Raw genomic sequence first — 21,023 nt, 5'->3', positions numbered from 1 at the left:
AACATATACTGCTACTGATATCACAACAGCTTTTAAAGCAATCAAAAGGAAATGGGGAGTGGACCTGCTACAATTCATAATTTATAAATTGTGAAGTGCCTGCCAATTAACTACGAGAATTACTCCAAATTCTCTAGTTTATACAGCTGCCCTGCTAGAAACATCAATAAAAATCATCTCTAATCAATTATTTTGATATTTTGTTTAATTTTCATTATATTGAACTTTGTATATTTTTTTCCTTTTACACCTTCTCATTAATTTATCAATAAGAATATCTACTTCTTAGGCTGTTAAGCTTGATAATGGTTTGTTTACTTTTGTTAACCAATAATGATGCCATCAACATGCACATGAATAACTTAGTGTCATATGATTAACAAAAATGTTACGTTCCCATAAATAATAATAATCTCCAAAAAATTTGAGTAATTTTAAAATAATCTTACCTCTGCTGATTCTGCAATAACTTTTAGCATACCAGATAAAAGTACTGATCCAAGTGAAGATAAGCGTGCTTCACTACAACTAGGATATATTAAAAAAAAAAAGAAGAAGAATTTAATCAAATAATTAAATGCTTTAACTAGCAAGTATATATTAAAAAAATAATTAAAAAAACTAACTATTACTGCTTACTTTGCACAGATACTGTGGACAAATTGAGCTGCCATGGTCTTTAATTTTATATTAGTGTTCTGCCCATACAGTGATTCAAATACTATCTGAAAGCAGAGAAAGAAAGAGTTTGCAGATTAATAGTTGATTTTCAATTATAAATAAATCAACAGAATGCAGAAGTATATATATAAAGATAATTTTAAAACTTCTGTTAAAACTGTGCTCCTGCTGTTAAACATTTATCTAATACAATACATTTACAAGCTGAGTATAACTTCCATCAAACCTCATCACTGGTCGTCAATATTCAAGTAAGTTAGTAAAAACATTTTTAGCAATATGATGTCAGGTCACTTCGAAACCTCATCAATGGCAGTGAAACATTTCTCAGGAGTGATTTTTCCAAATTAGGGAATACTGATCAGCATATCTGGAGAGCTTCTGTCAGAACAGCATGGCAAGTGAGGAAGCACTTGCCATTCATACTTTTTCATTGCATCAGTTAATTCGTGTGAAGCATGAACATACAAAATGAGGGCACTGGCTATCAACATGTGCCTTTAGACATAAATAATTCTTTACAACAAAAATATTATTTCCCACTTTTCTTTGATATTTCCTCCCACGCTGTCTATCTGTCCCATGCATAAAAAGTAAATTCTGGTTTTGGAATCACTCCATTATGATGTAAACAAGAGTCAGCACTAGCATTAGTTACATACATCGCTCTAAACAATTAGATTCAATTCCTGGTTACCTTTATATTTATCATTTATTTAATAATATTGCAATAATATTACAATCAAATAAGGTTTTTGTAAATAAATAATTAGAGAAATTGTTTACTTGAATGAATATATACAAGAAATAGACATCAACTTCCAAAACTTGAAATGTCTTACTGGCAAAATCAATGGATTAATCTCCCCCCCCCTCCAAGATTTTGCAACTAAGGCACAAATGGTTGTTTTTTTAAGTGGAGCCTCCACACCTCAATTGGTATGCAATGCTCTTTGGGTGGAAAAACCTGGTTCAAATAACACCTTTATAAAGAATTTTTAAATGAAAGTGAGCTAGCCAGCACTCTTATAAGAAAGTGATAGGATTTTTCGCTTACTGAAAACTCAGTTTTTTAACCAGTAAAACAGGCAAACTGGTCTGAAGAACAATGCAATTAACAGACATATATAATGGCGTCATAATATTAGTTGCTTTGGCCATAATTTGAAACAAATGAACTGTGACAAAGATGAGCTAGTAATCTGTGATACAAAAGAATAATCTGCATTACTCAGTGGCTAAAACCACAGCTAATTATAATGGTCCATCATTATCAGATTTCAATTTGTGTGTTTTTGGTTTAATACAGCTGAATAATACTTATACAGCTACTCAATTCAGGAATATGTTTTCAGAGCATAAGATACACAGCACAAGTCAGGCGAGTGCACAGCAGATGTTGATCAGTATATACATAGGAAATCATAAAGAAAACACCTACTGTATTCAGAATCATTAGTACTGTGGCATAAGCCAGTACACAGCAGCTGTAGACTATAAATCAATCTATCTGATTTACATACATTTAAAGAAACTTACTGTGTAAAAGTAAGTTGACTGTATGGATCACAACATTCTCTGGATTGTAACGATATCAAATGGAAATACCTGAGCATTTAATTCTCTTAATAAGAGAGTGGTATGACAACCAAGAAGCTTCAGTAAAAACAACCTTTAGAGAAACAGTCAGTGTTTGAGTGGAAAAAGGGTGAAGCAAGGTTGTATACTGCCATGTTATTTTTTTAATATTTATAGTGACTATATTATGAGAGTGGCTAATTTAGTCAAAGACCCAGCTGCAATTAAGATTGGTGGCAGAAAAATAAATAATTTAAGATATGCAGATGATACAACCCTCATAGCAGAAACTAAGAAAGATCTAGAGTGGTTGATTCTATTGGTTAACACGTTCAAGTCATGAAGTGTTTCGCACATTTATTATACTGACAGGACTTCTCGTTACCGTTTCTGTGCCGCTTCCATGTCGTGTGGAGCAGGCTGATTTGATGCAAAGTTTTCACAACATGTTAGTTGCAATGCTTTCAGTAGAAGTTTATTACTGCTTTGTTGTGTGCCATGTTGGGCTTGCAGGCAGCCTCACTGACACAAAGTTGATGATGCATCTTTGTTGTAACCCTTTTGGTAAAATTTTATTTGATGTTGGCATTTGTGATCTGTCTTAATGACATCAAAAATTTCAAATGCAATCGAACAAGCATTTATTTCATGTAATTGAAAATTTGGACAAATGTTAGGACAACTGAGTTTTAGTTAGATGCTGTGTTTGGCAGTACAACAAATGGTTTTGCTTGAGTCTATGCAGCATAGTTTTTGTGGGAGGAGACATATTTCATTAGGTAGTGCTGTTTTTATCCCAGTTGTCGCTAAATGCATATTTGTTGACAAATATATTAGACAGACTGCAAATGTCACTGTACCTTATTCAGTGATACAATAAAAGTACTTCTCTTTCTTGCATCTGCAGTATAGTGGCTGTTAGTGATTTATATTTCACAAACAAATTACTTTCCATCTAGTCATAAGGTTTTCTTAAATTATGCCCATCATAAATGCAAATATGAAAGTCTAGAGTTTATAGGATCACATATTCTTCACTCCACCCCAGATACTTAAAACACAAGCGCACATATAACATCACAGATGGGAATTATTCATAATCCATTTAACAGCTGAAAGTATTTTTATTCATGTGTATTGTATTCTTTCTCTTCATTATATTTGCTGTTCTTTACATCTTTTAGTAAATCAAGTAATCTTGATTTAGTAAATCAAACATATCATTCTCTTTAATTATTGTTTTTTTAATATATTCTGAAAAGAACAGTCTTTTTCACCTATCCCCCCCTCTTGTTAATGAGGGATTAGTTACAATCGAAGAAACCAATACGAAAAGTCTGATGACATGCAGGAATGAAATTGTGAGTAAATTTGCTTGCTTTGACAAATGACTGAGTGTGCGGCAAGTGAGCTATAAATGCCCTGACCTAAACATGTGAGGGAAAGGCTTGATTTAGGCCTCTCGGTGAGTCTTTGGACTCCTTGTAGATATCACAAAATAAAAAATAAAATAAACAAATTCAACATCAGCAAACCAAAAGTGATGGCTTTTGGCAATTTAGGTAAATTTGTGATAGAGGTAGTCGAAAGATTTATGATTTGGAAAGACCAAGTTATGTTGGGAAAGACTGAGGACATGAGAAGGAAAGAAAGACCACAAAAGAGTGAGGTGGACAACATAATGGAATTAAAGGAAGAATAGCCATTGGAAAACAAGCTATGCTACACCTAACAAAAATTATCAAAGATAGAGGTGCAGTTAAGGCCATGAAAGTTAGACCTGTCAAAGCAATGGTAGTGATGTGAGGATGGGAAAGCTGGATTATTAAGAAGAAAGACAAAAAGTGAATTGATTTGCTTGAATTATGGTGTGGAGGAGACTTAAAAATCCCATGGACTGCAAGAATGACTAATAAAAAGGTTTTAGAGAGTATAAAAACAGAATGCACCTTGGAGGCAATTATCGCTAAATAGAAGTTAATGTACACTGCACATCTTATGTGAGCAGAAAAGGCAGTTATGTTGGGGGGGAGGGTATGAGAAGGAGAAGAAGACCACAAGAGTTGGGTGGACAACATCAAGTAACTTACCAACTTGAACTTACAACTGCTGAAGAAAAGTCGAGAAGCGGGATGGAGAGCCTTTCTTCACAAGATCGCCAAGAGTCAAAAATGACTGGATTGCACATAACTACATAAAAGTAATTTCTGCTATTAACTTTTTTTTTTTGAAGAAATTACAGCATATATTGAATGTTAATTACAATAACTTTAATTAATACTTCTAATATTTAGCAAAGTAAAATTGTCATCAGGGAACACAAAATGATGGTATGTGCAGGCAGGCGCTAATACTGGGCAAATAAGGATGAACAAAGGCAACCAAATTACAGTCCTAAATGGTGCTCCTAGCAGGCTAAATTGTGTGGTCTTGGCTGTCAAGCTGAAGATCTGAGGATGAGTGCTTCCCAAATTTGGGGCAGTTTCATGTATCCCAATTTGTTGAAGTTTGGAAAGTCTCAGGACTGAGGGAGATTCCAGGAATTGCCTCTCATGTTTGTATTTGCTGCAGTAGAGTAGAGCTTTCTTACAGCATATGCTGAGGTGGGTGTTCAAAATATGGTCAGCAAATCCAGAGTGATTAATTTTGCCCTATTATATAGAGTTTTTATAATCCCATACTGTTGGGAGGGGGAGTGGTTCGACTGTTGATGAATATCTACCAGTATGCGTGTGGATATTCAGTAAATGGAGAGTGCCAGGTATCCATCAGGCTGGCATGTATCCAGAGTGTCTGGAAAGGAGATAATGTTGTTTTCCTTTTCTAAGGTGAACTGGATCCTGATATGTTGACTGTTTAGCTATGTAAAGAAAATGTTGAGTATCCAGGCCATGTGGCTGAACAGAGAACACATCATCTAGGTAGCATAACCAAACAGTGGGTTTAGGTAGGGCAGAGTTTAAGGCTTTCTCTTTGAAGGTCTCCATGGAATCAGCCAGGGGTGGAGAAAGCAGGGAAACCCTGCTTAATCAGATTAATCAGTTTTGATAACAGTGCCAAACTACTGAACTTGACCACCTTCTAAATGCTTTCTTAGCCAATGGCTATAATCCCTACCAAATCCAAAAAATATTAAACCCCATAATCAAACATTCCCCCTCCCAAAATAGAAATTACCCAAAATCTATCGCCATTCCATATATCTGGGACAAATCCAAAAAATTAACAAAACTCCTAAAGAAATACAACCCCCATAGAGACCATATAAAAAACTGGCATTCTCTATCTGATCTATCAAAGACCAGTTACATTCATGAGACCTACCATATGTTTATCAGGTTCCTTGCAGTTGCAAACTGTCCTGCTATGGCCAAACATGCAGAAGAGTTCAGAAATATCAGAATTTCTGAACATTTCTGAATTTGCAGACATCTGGATCAGGTTCAATGATTACATCGATTCTGGACTTGCTGATCATGCTTTGAATACCAACCACTGGATATGCTGGAAGAAGGCCACTCTATTCCACCATAAATATGAGAGGCTATTCCTGGAATCTGTCTCAGCCTTGAGAAACTTTCCACACCTCCACACATTTGGGTGCCTGAAACAGCCTGAAATTTGAGAAGTACTCATCCTCACATCTTCAGCCCAATGGCCAAGACCATCCAAATTTAGCCCACTAGAAGTGCCATTTGGACTCTACATTCAACTTTAGGTGCCTTTCTTCAGCCTCATTTACCCATTAGTGCATATTCAATTGTAATGTATTTCCCAATTATCACAATATGACTTTGTCAAAATATTGGAAGTATTAATTAAAGTTATTATAATTAATATTTAGTATATGTTGTAATTTCCTCAAAAATAATAGTCATGAATAGCCAATGTATAAGCCTTTCTACCAGAATTCATTTCGGATACTATTTGACAAATATTCTATATTTGTCAAACTATAGAATATTTGCTTTGAATATGGGAGGCTATTCATGTCTTGATGAATAGCCTCTCATATTCAAAACAAAGGATACATTCATTTCTTGAAAGCATCCTGTAAAAAAAGTAATGTCTACAACCTTATTTTTTTTTTCAATATGATTAATACATGAAATGTTAATTACAGATTTAAGTTATATGATAAACATTAATAAACATTTAAAGTTTACATTCTATACATAAAAGCACTTATTTAAAGCTCACTTGTTGGTCAGTACTTTTAAATTAAAAAAATATTAAAATAAAATACTACTGTTTCTTCACTCTCCTTTGTTCAAGTGTTAATTAAAACTTAACAATTTTTCGAAAAAAAACATGCTTCTAAAACTTTACATTTATATATGGAAGACTTTCCTGAGAATTCTGAATAAATATTGGAATATTTAGGAGTTAGATTCCACGTATTGTACTGATGGAGACAATATTGGACACCTAAAGTGGAATGAAAAAGTTTCAAATTTTGTTTCTAGAAAGAGCAGAAAATCCAGAAAACAACAATAAATAAATAACTAAATAAAAGAAATAATATCTTAGCTCACACACAGCAGGTACAAGTTTACTACCTTTCAATGATAAGAATTAAATAAAAAATATTTCTTATGTTAAATACAAATAGAAGGTCCCCAAATTCAGAAGTTCAAAAATCAGGACTGCTCAGTTTTAAAAACATACCATTCCTGTATACTGAAAAGATTAATTATGATCCTGCAATTGCAAAAAATCATAGGATTCAATCACAGGCTTCTTCTACTGTCATTTTTGGTTATGTCCTTCCTAGAGATGTATAAGGTATTTAATGATAGCTTCTCCACAATTAAAGTTCTATGCTAGTTTCCTATTAACAGTTCAGATTTATTACAAAAGAAAAAAAAAATGCAGCAGATTGTTCCCTTTTTAATGTTTTTTGTTATTTGATAAAATCTATCCAAAAACAAATTCCAAACTCTAGAAACTTCCAAGAATTCTGAATTAGTGATTATGTATCAAGATCAGATACAATTTTAAGAAATTACTTAAATAATGAAATATTAATCTGAAAGTTACATGCAAATATCTACAGAACTTGCATTGCTAATATACCTGGATCGAGAAGGGAAACATCACAGATGCCTCTCTTGATTTCAGTAAATATGGAAATATCTTCAATCTTATTCTTGTATTAGCAGGTGTTCGCTTGTGCTCAGGTTTCACTGGAGGATTCTAGAATGCATACCAAACATAAAATTTTATATAATAAAGATGATTTAATATCAAATAATCTAATGATATAATTTTTTAAAAAATGCAATTATTTAAAAACATAAATAATGGCAGTATAGCACTTACCACAATAAAAAAAAAAAAGTTAATAAAATTCAGGATATCTTACAATGTTAACAGCTTCTTTGCCAGACAGCAGTACATCTCCATAGTATGTCAAAGGAAGTGTCTTACTTCACAATTCTATTCTGTTAAAAAAAAAAAAAGCTTTCGCTAATAGATGATAAATAAAGCTGCACACACTCATGGCTATGTCACTGAGCTTTTCAGAATGAAAATCATGCAAGCAGGATGAAACCTAATCAATGTGACAAAAATTTGTAAGATAATTAAGCCAGACCAAACTGTTTGGTCTGGCTTGATTATCATGGAAATATTTGCCTACTACCTGAATGAAGAACACAAAGTAGCTCAAGGTTTAAATCTAATTGAATTTAAAGCAATAAAAGACAGAATCAGAAGATAACAAATGTTAAATTAATAAGAGAAATGCATCACAGAGATTTGAGCCATTTTCTCAAAGTCCTTAAGCCATTTTTTAAACCCTAGATTGAAAATAACCAACAAGGTTGGGAGGGGTTAGATTTCTTGATCAAGCAAATCAGAACTTCACTCTGATTCCAAAGCTGCTGCCAAATATTGAAGTTAAAATTTTTATTTTCTGATGAGTTATGCTTCCAGAAACATACAAGAAACATGACTATTATTATTGTTATTATAACAGTAATCTTATAAGATTACTGTTATTACTGATAAGAAAAACACAAAGTGAGGGCATGCTCATTATATACAATTTAATTGCTAACATTAGGTGTTGAATATTATTCAAAACTTATTGTTTAACAGTATCAACAACACCAGAAGACAAACTATTTTATATAAAAATAAAAAAATAAAAAAAAGACATTAGCTGGCTTATATTTTGCTAGGTTTCAAACCAGTATCATCAAAACACAAAGTAGATGAAATCTAGAAAAACCTAAGCCAGTTAAGAAACAATTTTTTTTTATAAAATAGTTCTGTTGGTGTTGTTAATGCTGTTAAAAATAAGTTATGAATTATATACAATTATCTATTCATGGATATTTCTCATGGGCTATTTGCATATTTCACATAACATCATCATCAAATTCATGCCATGTACCCTCAAGGGGTGTACAGGATAGGATAATACTAGATGAAAAATTTACATTATTACTAAGTTCCTATCTACAAATTTCCTCCAAATCAGTCTGTTACCTGTCAAGACTCCAACATTTTCAGATCTAATATTTCTATCTTCTAAGGCACTTTTTACCATATCAATCTACCTATACCTTGGTCTTCCTCTGGGTCTTTTTCCTGACAACCTGGCAGAGAATACTTGTTTTGTTATTCTTTCCTCTCCCATTTTATTTAAGCGACCATACCACCTGAGATTAGCTCTGCTAAAGCATTCCTGGATGCAGACAATGTCAAGTTCTTTCCTAATATCCTCGTTTTTAATATGATATTGCCATTGATGCCATCTGTTCACGCCTCTAATCTTTCTCAGGACTCTCATATCTACGGTCTCTAGTCTTTGGTCAAGTGTTTTACTTCTAATCCAGCTCTCAGATCCATAAGTTAAAATTAGTTTGAACACTGTCTTGTATACAGTTAATTTAGTGTTTTGACTAATTTCTCTCTTATTTCATATAAATTTATTCAGTTGACTTCCTACCACACCAGTTTTGTTGATTCTGTGGTCTATTTCCATATTTAATCTATTTCCATCTTCACTAAAAATCGTGCTTTTTAGTGAGGTTTTTACTTGTTCTATAGGTTCCCATTCACAATGCAGTTGATATTTTCAATGTTTTTGCCTATTTTCATTCATTGTCTTTGTCTTGTTATTGCTGATCTTCATACCATATCTATTACAACACTTATTCAATTTAGTCAGGGAATCTTGCAGACCTGTAGCAGATTTATTTAAAAGTATAACATCATCAGCATAAAGCAAAGAGCTGAGATTATCATCTCCAATTTTAATATCAGGTTTAATACTACTTTCCTTCATAATGTGATCCATATAGATAATGAATAAGAAAGGGGATAATATATATCCTTGAGTGACAACAGATTTAACATTAAACCATCTTCCTGTACTTCCTTCAATTCTAACTGCTGACTTACAACTCAAATAAAGACTACATATTGCTTGATATAATGCCCCATTGACACCATATAACTGTAGCGTATTGAATAGCTTTTCTCTTAGCACCTTGTCATATGCCTTTTCCAGATCTACAAAATGATCTTTGTTATATTCCCATTCTTTCTAAACTATTTGTCGTAAAATGGAAATCTGATCCTGACAGCCTCTATTTGGTCTGAATCCAACTTGTTCTTCACCAAGCATTTCTTCTACAATCCTTCTCAACCGTTTCTCACGTATACTTGCATATATCTTATCAGGAACACTCAGTAGGGATATACCTCTGTAATTCTTGCATTCAGTTTTATTTTCCTTTTTACATATGGGTACTATGAGAGCTCTACTTCAATCATCTGAAATTCGTTCCTCTGTCCAGGCTTTCTGAAATATGCAGTGGCACCACTGTATGACTTTTATATCTCCATACTTGAGCATTTCTGGTCAAATATCATTTACTCCTGCTGCCTTTCCACATTTCAGGCTTTTCTACTTCAAGTATGGATATGTATTCCTGATTGCATGCCTGTTGAGTGTTTTTTTACCACTGTGCTATCAGCAATTGTTTCATTTAACAATTTTTTGAGTAATTACTCCATACTTCAAGGATATCTTTTTCTCCAGTTTTCATGTCACCTTTATCATCTGTAATTCCTTTTACAGTACTCTTTCCTCCATTTTTGAGCTTCTTCAATAACCTCCAGAATATCTTGCCACCTTCTTGATATTTATTTTGTATGTTCTTACCAAAGTCTTCCCATGACTTTTGTTTAGCTAGTTTTACAGTGTTTAGCTTTTTTGCATTTGTCTTTGGCAAATAAGTTGACTTATTTGCCAGGAACTTTTGATATGCTTTTTCACATTTGTTTCACATAACAAATATTTAAAATAAAGATATTTGCTCTGTTATAGGTGAAGGGATTTTTCATAGTCTGGTAGCTTCTAAAGAAAGTCTGTAACTTTCATTTTGATATCGGGAGTTTTGTTTTCTCTACTCCCCCCCCCCAAAGAAAAATGCAAAATCAAAGCTTAAGATAGTCTTTCAAGTACTTCATTTACTTATGAGTTAAAAAGATTAACTGAATATAAAACACTGTCACTCCATGGTTCATTGCAATTATGAGCATTCCTATCACTGTCCAAAGTTGATTTATGAGTTTGCTGCTGGAAGAATCTCCAACACATTGTCTTTAGAACTTTATAGTTTATAAAAATTACTTTGAAAGTTTGTTGTCACGTGTATTACAAAAAGAATTTTACAACTAGGTCAGTACTATAATGTATACCAGCACAAAACCTGTATACTAATAAGTAAACAGGAAAAAAAATTCAATTTAAATCAACATTTTGTAATATAATTTGTTGGCAACACTGATTTACTTCCATAATGTGACATATCATAAATATTATTTAGTATAATGCCAAAATGCATGTTCCTAGTTTTCTTCCTGTAAGTGTATAATTTAGTTTGTTGAGGCAGCATGTACAAAATATATGAAAGATTAATGCATTACAAAATGGATTACAGCTACCCTAGCTTGGAAACAACCCGAATACCAAACCCCTTTGAAAACTAAGCATACAATGAAGTCAAAGGTACAACAAAGTTTGTGCAAACTTTGTTTTCTGACACTTAGATAAAGAATTAAACAAGAATATAATTTTTTGGCAAATTTAATTTCTAACCAAGTGAAAAAACTTTCTACAAATATTTCTGATCCAGAGTATTTTAATAATAAGGTGATACACCTTTTATTCCCATATTTGCATATGAGAAATATGATTAGAAATATGAGAAATATGATAGAAGAATTAAGAAGGTTGGGGAAATGGTCTTTCAATTATTAGTCCTTCTTAGGAATAAATTAATAGGAAAGACCAAGGACTTTTTGAACTCCTCCCCCGACTTAAGAAACACGTTGGAATATAAAATATTTCTGTATTATTAGCAGAATATTCCAGGATAAGAGATGCAAGCTCAAAACTTGGAGGCTATACAAATGTGTACAGGAGAAAAGAGAGAGTGTGTCAGAATATTATAATAGGCTACTAGGTTTAGCAAGTGGCTTAAGAGTATCAAAGGGTGAAAAGCCACATTTAAACTGGACAGTCTTTCACCAATTTAGGTTGGGGTTAAGAAATGAATTAAAGGAGGGTAGCATACAAGAAAAGGTAAGCAACTTAAATGAGTGTTACCAATTGGTCAAGGAAAAAGAAGAAAGGTTGAGAGAAATCCATCCTTCCTCTGCTCCTAGGCAGGTGCACTCTTTGGGACAAGTCAGTGTCTCCACAGATGACTTCAAGATTAGAGAAAAAATGTAAACACCAAACAAGCTAACAAGAGGTGAGGGGATAAGCCTTGAGTATAAAGGGATTTCGGATAACAGTAATCTTGTCATTACAAAGGAGAAACCTGAGCCGAGACCGGCATATGTTTTAGATTTAGAGTAAATAAAAAGCTTCGTTAAACTGGAAGTAGAAGCAAATCAAAGGCTAATGTTGGAGAGAATATCCAAGATGTTAGGGGAACTCAGAGTAAACAACTTTAGTGACATACTAAAAAAATCAGTTAGGAAAACAACAGACATTAGGTAATAAAAAAGAAAAGGGGGCATCTATCTAGAAACTCTCTTGGAAAAAAAAAAGAATATATTACCAGAAGGATAGTAGACTCTGAGCCATCAAGAACTTGTAAGAATAAAGTGATTATGAATCGCATGATGTGTCAAATGTTGCAACAATAACGCAAAGAAATAAAAATCTTTTGACAGTCATACATGGCCTGATGAAGATGTGCCCTGTGAGGTTCTACTGGACACAGTAGAACACATATCTCCGTCATTACTTGGCCACCGTTTTGTAAGATAAAGAGTAATTCCTAATGATATTATTAGATTATTATTATTATTATCCAATCAGATTAACGGGGATCTCAAAAACAGAAATCTCTACCACGATGAAAGTAAACATAGTGCTCACAATTCCTTGCTTTCCCTTAAGCAAGGAATTGTGAGCACTTTCTCATGAGCTAATTTTCTCCCTGAAACCTCATGTACAAATGTTCAAGTAATCCTTGGCCTTGACTTCTTAGAGCGATACAAATTTATCTGTAACTTTGTTGATGATACCATTTCCCTTTGTGGGATAGAACATAACCTGAGTCATGTGCCTAAGCATAAGTTACAAGCACAAGAACCACAGTCTGAGAATGAACTGGAGGAGACTTTAGAAATTGAAGCTATAGGCAAAAATGAGGGAGAGGATTGCTTGAAGAATGACCTGTTAAATAGTGCAATAAATTTAGCAGACTCAGAAAATGAAATGAAACTGATCAACGAATTCTTTGATTCAGCCTTTTAGTTATTCCCAAATGTCTTCACTGAGGATATTATCTCTTTGTCTTGCACGAACAGGGTTAAACATTCAGTCAGACAAGTTCACCGATATACTGGTATGGTAAACTTTTACAGGAAATTCATAATGCCAAAATTAATACCAAACTGCTTGGAATTAACTGAACCCTTGGTAAGATTAACAAAGAAAGGAGTTAAGTTTATATGGGGAATGTAGAGCAAGATGCATATGATTCTTTAAACTTCGCCCTAACTAATTCTCCTGTTCTATCTTATCCAAAATTCGGAGAGACGTTCTTCCTCTCCACAGATGCCTCTCATAACTGCATAGTCTCTGTCTTAGAACAAAAGGAGGGAGATGATTTTTGGCCCATAGCCTTATTAGCAGAAAGTTTTCTTTCTTAGAGGTAAACCTTCTATCCCATAGAAAAGGAAGCACTAGCTATCCTATTCTCCCTAAGAAAGTTTATGTATTTGTTGTTGGGTCAACACAATCTCAGATCCAACCACCAACCACTTTCCTTCTTATCCTCCATGAAGGATAAAAATCAATGCATAATTAGGTGGACCTTGCAGCTGCAAGAGTATAACATTGACATTAAATATGTTCCTGGTAGGAGAAATGTAGTAGCAGACTATCTATCAAGATCCTTGAAATCTGACATAGAGGAAGAAAGCCCCTGGATGAAACTGATAACCCACTCCAAATAAACAAAGTAGAGGAGATAGAAAAGATCATAAGGAAACCACCTCAATATCAAAACTGGAAGAAATCCCCTCATACTTGAGGCACAGAGGAAGGATCCTGTTTGGAAGGGCATATATGATAGGGTGAAAAGGAGAGAATAACTCCTGAACTTCCTGAGGAGTTCTCTTTCCTCCAAACACCCCAAAATAGATGAGGATGAGTTGCTTCTGTCCAGACAAGAGACCGAGGGAGACTTGAAGGAAAAAATCCTGGTCCCAGCCATAACGAAGTCATGGATCCTTTATACATTCCATGATTCCGACCTGGCTGGACATCAGGGATTTGACAGGACTTGGCACAGGATCAGCGACAGATACTTTTGGAAGGGAATGAGGAGTGACATCTTCTTGTATGTAAACTTCTGCCATTTGTGTCAGACCAGGTCCACCTTTGGGAACAAAACACCTTTGCAACATCAAGCTGCTGCCATAGACATAATCAGACCCTTGTCCACAACAACAAAAGGAAACAAGTTTATTCTAGTAGCAATTGATATGCTATCACAATTCCCAGAAGCAACATCTATGAAGGATCAGACTGCAAAGACTGTGACAAATAAATTTTTCAAGTTAATAATCTCAAGATATGGAACACTTCAGACTCTCTTGCTTGACCAAGGTGCCAATTTTACTGCTGAGATCATGCTGCAACTTTGCAAATTACTGAAGATAAAAAAATTATGCACTACTCCCTATTTAGGAAATGGGATGTGTGAGAGACTCAACAAAGTGTTGAAACTTACACTCTCAAAGTTGGCTGATAGCAAGGTGTCAAGCTGGGATGCCTATTTACCTCATGCTCTGTTAGTATGAATGACGAATGAACTTAGTAGTTCATTCATCAATCAAAGAGATGCCTACCTTTGTTCTGTATGGATTAGATCCAAATTTTCCTAGTGAACTAAAATACACACGTCAATACAGGATTCACAGATATTGATGAATATCCAGTATTGTGATAAAGAGAAATTCGTTTGCTCACAAACTCATTGTAGAGTCTAGTAGAAATAGTTCTCAAAAAACTTGGGCATGCATAAACAAGTTTAGAAAAAATAAAAATCTCAACCCTGGAAATTTAGTTCTCCTAGAGCAGTGCTCCCCAAACTGTGGGCTGCAGCCCCCTTGGTGGCTGTTAGTTTTGTTGAGGGGGGGGGGGGGGGGTCCGTGAAATAATTAAAACAAATTTTAAATGTTTTAAGTCTAAGTGCGCCATGTCAAATGTGTATGTAAGATGCTAAAAATGTAATATTTGCATTTTATTTTTGCGATATTCGCTGTGCATGTTTTGTATTTAATATAAATACAATCTTCTTCTTCTTCTGCAGCTTCTCCCACTTAAGTGGGGTCACTGTTGATGATGAGTCTCCTCCACATCCTCCTGTCTTGGGCTGTCACCACATCCAAGTTCTTCATCCTCAAGTCCTCTTCTACCAGCTCCCTCCATCTCTTCTTTGGCTGCCCACGCTTCCGCCTTCCTTGCACATCCATCTGCATGACCCTTCTTCCCACATATTCGTCCTCCCTCCTCATCACATGACCAAACCATCTCAACCTTGCCTCCTGTATTTTCGCTCCTAAGTTCGTAACTTTCACTGTTCCCCTGACATAGTCATTTCTCAGACGATCCTTTCTGGTCACACTGCACATCCACCTAAGCATTCTCATCTCTGCTACTTCCATCCTGTTGATGTTATTTTTCCTCAGGGCCATAGTTTCTATAGTATACGTCATAGCTGGCCTCACTACTGTCCTATAGATTTTGCCTTTCAGATTGATCGGCACCCTCTTATCGCATAACACTCCAGCCATCTCCCTCTAGTTCCTCCAAACCGCTTGTATCCTGCATCCCACTTCCTTCTCAGCTCCTCCATCTTCTTCCACTGTTGAACCTAAGTATCTAAAATCCCTCTATATGTCTGTATTAAGAATTTTTTTCCCGATGTGGCCGCAGTGAAATATTTTACTTTTTCCAAGGGGGCCTTTACATCCATAAGTTTGGGAAGCACTGTCCTAGAGAATAAAATTAATTCTAGAAAGGGATAAACTAGGAAGAAGGGCATATGGTCCATATTGAATCTGAGAAAAATTATCCCCAGTGAACTTCATGATTCAAGATATAAATGGTCCAACAAAACCATTAACTGCACATTCTGATAGATTGAGATTGTACAAATTAAGAAGTGACAGCTTGATATGTTTAGGGGACAAAATAATAGGTGACGAAAGACCCCCCCCCTCCCACCCACAAAACAAGAATGGGATCAAATTTATCAGGAAGAGGAGGGATCCCCCAATCAGGATAACTTTGAAGCTGTTGGAATTGAAACTGAAGAGAGTCTAAACAGATTGGTGAATCTGTTTAGACTCTCTTCAGTCTAAACTGAAGGGAGATGAATAGAAACAAACACACTGACAAGTTGAATGAAAATAATAAGCCCACCCTAGAGGATGTGATTTCGAGCTATCAGAGATATATGCACCATGACACAGATGAAACAAGATCTTGTGAGTCCGAAGGCCTTCCTCCAAAAGGGGTAGTAGGATAGTAAACACAGAGAGAGAACAACATGTACAAACAAGATACAATCTGAGACGAAGAGGTAAGAATTAAAGGAAATTATGATCCTCTTCTGAAAACGAGGAAAAAGAAAAAAATAATGTATTTGGTATTACCTATGTGACTATAGTGTGTATAGTCCGGCACAGAAGGGAGAACTCTCGTTGGAAGACTGCCAAGAAGAGTCAATTCATGTTGAAGGGGAGAAAGAAATAAGGCTATGAATGAATTGGTCAACAACAATGTGCAAAATCACATGCTTTATAGGTAAAATTTTCCAACTGTTATATAAACAAAATAGTTACCACTTTAAAAACTACAATGATCATAAAAGAGAAGTTAATTTTCCGCCAGGTAATGATAAACAATTCATCCCACAATATGGATTGATTACCCTATTATCGGAATGGATTCTCCTTCTGTTGCCATGCGCAGAAATGTCGAAGGGTCTCGTATCTGTAGGCGTACAATAAAAACCATAGGAAAGAGATTATGCCTTATTAGAATAGTGAGTTAGCAAAAAAAAAAAAAAAAAATCTAACTACTTGTGAAAAATTTAGGAATCTAAAACAAAAATGAGGAGATTAGGAAAGAACTTGACATCGTCGGCATCCAGGAATGTGTTAGCAGAGCTAATCCCAGGTGGTATGGTCACTTAAACAGAATGAGCAAGGAAAGATTAGTAAAACAAGTGTTCTCTGCCAGGTTGGCAGGAAAACGACCCAGAGGAAGACCAAGATATAGGTGGATTGATATGGTACAATGTGCCTTAGACGATAGAAATATAAGATCTGATAATGATAATATTGGAATCTTGACAAGTAATAGACTGATTTGGAGGAAAATTGTAGATAGAAAGTTAGTAATGATGTAAATTTTTCATGTAGTACTATCACATCCTGTACACCCCTTGAGGGCACATGTCAGGAATTCAATGATGATGAACAAAGACTTTCAGCAAAAGAGAACACGGGTGACATCACCATGCCAGAGGTGATCGCGGACACTTCAGGAATCAGAACAAAGAATGAGGAGGATTTCTAAGCAGCTGACGAGCAAGGAAAAAAAAAAAAAAAAGGAGAGAGGAGATCTAGTACCTTTGACTTGGGCAAGACATTCATGGGTTATCACTGGAGTTTTGTCAACAGTCCTTCTCCCTGAAATTCTCCAGGCAGTTTCCAAGGCACGTCTACCACTGATGTATCCCACAGTATAAGTAAGCTGCACTCCCTGCGATTTTCAAGCACAACTAACCAAGATCTGATGAATAAACATTGAAAATAAAAACAGTCTCTCCAGTTACCTACTAGTGTAAACAACAGGCAGCTGCCACTGAGGAAGAAAGAAAAGGAAAGGGGGTTATTGGTCGCTACTCGGGCCAGGATAACCATGATGGTGTATGTCATACCGAAGCATCCACACTAAAGAAAGAAGTATCCAGACCAAGGCAAAAATTCGAGATATTGCGACAAAAACTTTGTTCATAATAATGGACCGGTTATAAAGAAACAACTGTCAGTAACCACATCATATCGATGTTCTTGGATTGGATATAGGTATAATTGTATATATATGTTAAGTAAGAGTCTGTCCTAATGTCGTAAAGTACTCAGTAATGTGTTAGAGTTAGATGTAGGCAGAGATGTATATTAGCATATGTTCTATAATGCAATGTAAATGTCTGAAGTTGGTTAAGTTGGGAGAAACAGCTTTTCCCAATACTTGTCTAGTATGTAATTACAATTTTTGTTGTTAGAATAAATGCTTCGTTAAACAACACTCTGATCTGATCATTGCCAATGCACTATCTCTAAAAAAAATTACAATTACAAATCTGTGTGTTTAACAGAGATTGATATGACTCGCAGCGAGGGTAAGAGATATTTGATTGGATATTGCCTTTGATCCATCTTTTGATTCCTCACTCTCAATCAGTCAGACTGACTGGCGCAGTCGTAAAATAAATAAATTGTCAGACTGAAGAGTGTGAGAAATTGAATGAACTGCAATCATACAGCTGGCGATAACTCCAGTGTCTGCTACACATGCGATAGGAACAAAGGGGCAAGAACACGAAGAAAGGGGGGACGCAAATTAAGTTAGAAGGAAGATAATATCCTAGTGTAGATAAGTTTTGTGTCACAGCGTAGTCGATCCAGTGTAGAGGACTAAATATAAAGTAAGCAAGATTTTCTTTAAGCTGGCACAGTCTAAGAAAAAGATATCCTTGAAGTATTGGAGTAATTACTTCGAAAAATAGCTAAATGAAACAAGCAGTAATAGCACAGTGGTAAAAAACACTCAACAGGCATACAGTCAGGAATACATATCCATACTTGAATTAGAAAAAGCCATCAAAGGCTTGAAATGTGGAAAGATAGGAGTAGATGACCAGAAATGCTGAAGTATGGTGGTATAAAAGTCTTACAGTGGCTGCACTGCATAGTTCAGAAAGCCTGGACAGAGGGACGAATTCCCGATGATTGGAGTAGAGCTCTAATAGTACCCGTATATAAAAAAGGGAAATAAAACTGAATGTGAGAATTACAGAGGTATTTCCCTACTGAGTGTTCCTGGCAAGATCTATGCAAGTATACTTGAGAAACGGTTGAGAAGAATTGTGGAAGAACAATTCAGGCCAAATAGAGGCTGTCAGGATCAATCTTCACTTTACGACAAATAGTTGAGAAAGCATGGGAATATAACAAAGATCTGTATTTAAGTTTTGTCGATCTGGAAAAGGCATATGACAAGGTGCCAAGAGAGAAGCTATTCAATACACTACAGTTATATGGTATCAATGGGGCATTATATCAAACAATACTTCATCTTTATTTGAGTTGTAAGTCAGCAGTTAGAATTGAAGGAAGTACAGGAAGATGGTTTAATGTTAAATCTGGTGTGAGAAAAGCATGCACATTATCCCCTCTGTTATTCATTATCTATATGGATCACATTATGAAGGAAAGTGGTATTAAAAATGATATCAGAATTGAAGATGTTAATGTCAGCTCTTTGCTTTATGCGGACGATGTTATACATATCAATAAATCTGCTACGAGTCTGCAAGATTCCTTGACTAAATTCAATAACTGTTCTAATAGATATGGTATGAAGGTCAGCAATAAAAAGACAAAGACAATGAAAATAGGCAGAATCATTGAAAATGTCAACTGTGTTGTGAATGGAGAACCTGCGGAACAAGTAAAACATTTCAGCTACTTAGGTACGATTTTTAGTGAAGATGGTAAATTAAATATAGAAATAGACAACAGAATCAGCAAAGCTGGTATGGTGGGAAGTCAATTCAATAAATTCATATGGAATAAGAGAGAAATTAGTCGGAACACTAAATTAGCTGTATACAAGACAGTGTTCAAACCAGTTTTAACTTATGGATCTGAGAGCTGGATCAGAAGTAAAACACTTGACCAAAGACTAGAGACCACAGATATGAGAGTCCTGAGAAAGGTTAGAGGCGCTAACAGATGGCATCAATGGCAATATCATATTAAAAACGAGGATATTAGGAAAGAACTTGGCATTGTCAGCATCCAGGAATGCTTTAGCAGAGCTAATCTCAGGTGGTATGGTTACTTAAACAGAATGTGCGAGGAAAGATTAGCAAAACAAGTGTTCTCTGCCAGGTTGGCAGGAAAACGACCCAGAGGAAGACCAAGATATAGGTGGATTGATACAGTACAAAGTGCCTTAGATGATAGAAATATAAGATCTGATAATGTTAGAGTCTTGACAAGTAACAGACTGATTTAGAGGAAAATTGTACATAGGAAGTTATTAATGTACTACATGAAAAATTTACTGACGTAAATTTTTCATGTGGTACTATCATATCCTGTACACCCTTTGAGGGCACGTCAGGAATTTGATGATGTCTAAGAAATAGTAGTCATTAAAACTTGAGATCAAACCTAAACACTAAAGATAAATAAAATTAAGAAAAAGGTAAAATCTTACAATATTACACACCCATTAATATTGTAAGATTGTATTTTTTTTTACCTTGATCCCAGTTACCACATCTGATTCTGATCGCCAGAATATCAACACTTTACTTTTCTCTTGACCTTTACCCACACACTTATGAGGTTGCAGAACCAACAGCAAATTAACATACACATTGATCTGGTATTGGTTCTGCAATAGCAAATAGAAAAATAAAAAGATATTGAGGTTGTGCTATATGAGATAATCTAGAAATACAGGTTTTGTTTTTTAACTGCAAACATTATACTTGCTTTTAAGCATCACAAGTGTAAAAAATTTATTCACAATAATCAAACCATGATTTAGCAAGGCGATAAAAATGGCGTTTCAGACAACCAAAGCATTTTCCAGAGTGTAGGTAATTTCAGTCTAATCAATTACTGCAAATAAAAAAATTTAATGTTTACCAGCCTATTTAAATATTTGAATGCATGATATTTAAAAAGCTTGACTGCACATTTAACTAAATCAGTGAAAACCTTTTTCACTGATTTAATATGATTTGTGTTGACAATATGATTTCACTGATGAAATATGAGATACATGTATCGAACATGAGTGTAGTTTTCTGAAATAATAAATAACTAATAAATTATACTTGACAAGAACCACATGAAAAATCTTTCTACTAATAAGTATTTAGTCATAGATAATGTGAATCAACATT

At 34.9% G+C, this 21,023-nt stretch overlaps 1 protein-coding gene across 1 annotated transcript in view; it reads right to left on the bottom strand.

Moving 5' to 3' along the window:
• The window catches only part of LOC150095553 (proteasome adapter and scaffold protein ECM29), a 691,438-nt gene that overhangs the window by 590,893 nt on the left and 79,522 nt on the right, over window positions 1–21,023 (bottom strand). The window contains exons 8-10 of the mRNA XM_090409825.1: window positions 7,336–7,455; window positions 640–725; window positions 450–528 (exon numbers count right to left, since the gene is read on the bottom strand). Of these exons, the coding sequence (XP_090265951.1) occupies window positions 450–528; window positions 640–725; window positions 7,336–7,455 (285 nt within the window). The remainder of the gene's footprint in view (window positions 1–449; window positions 529–639; window positions 726–7,335; window positions 7,456–21,023) is intronic.

The sequence above is a fragment of the Typopeltis vanoorti genome, chromosome 20 (assembly GCF_054136105.1).
Source record: "Typopeltis vanoorti isolate ZY-2024b chromosome 20, IOZ_Tvanoo_1.0, whole genome shotgun sequence".
NCBI classification, from domain to species: Eukaryota; Metazoa; Arthropoda; class Arachnida; order Uropygi; family Thelyphonidae; genus Typopeltis; species Typopeltis vanoorti.
This window is presented reverse-complemented; position numbering and strand designations above follow the sequence as displayed.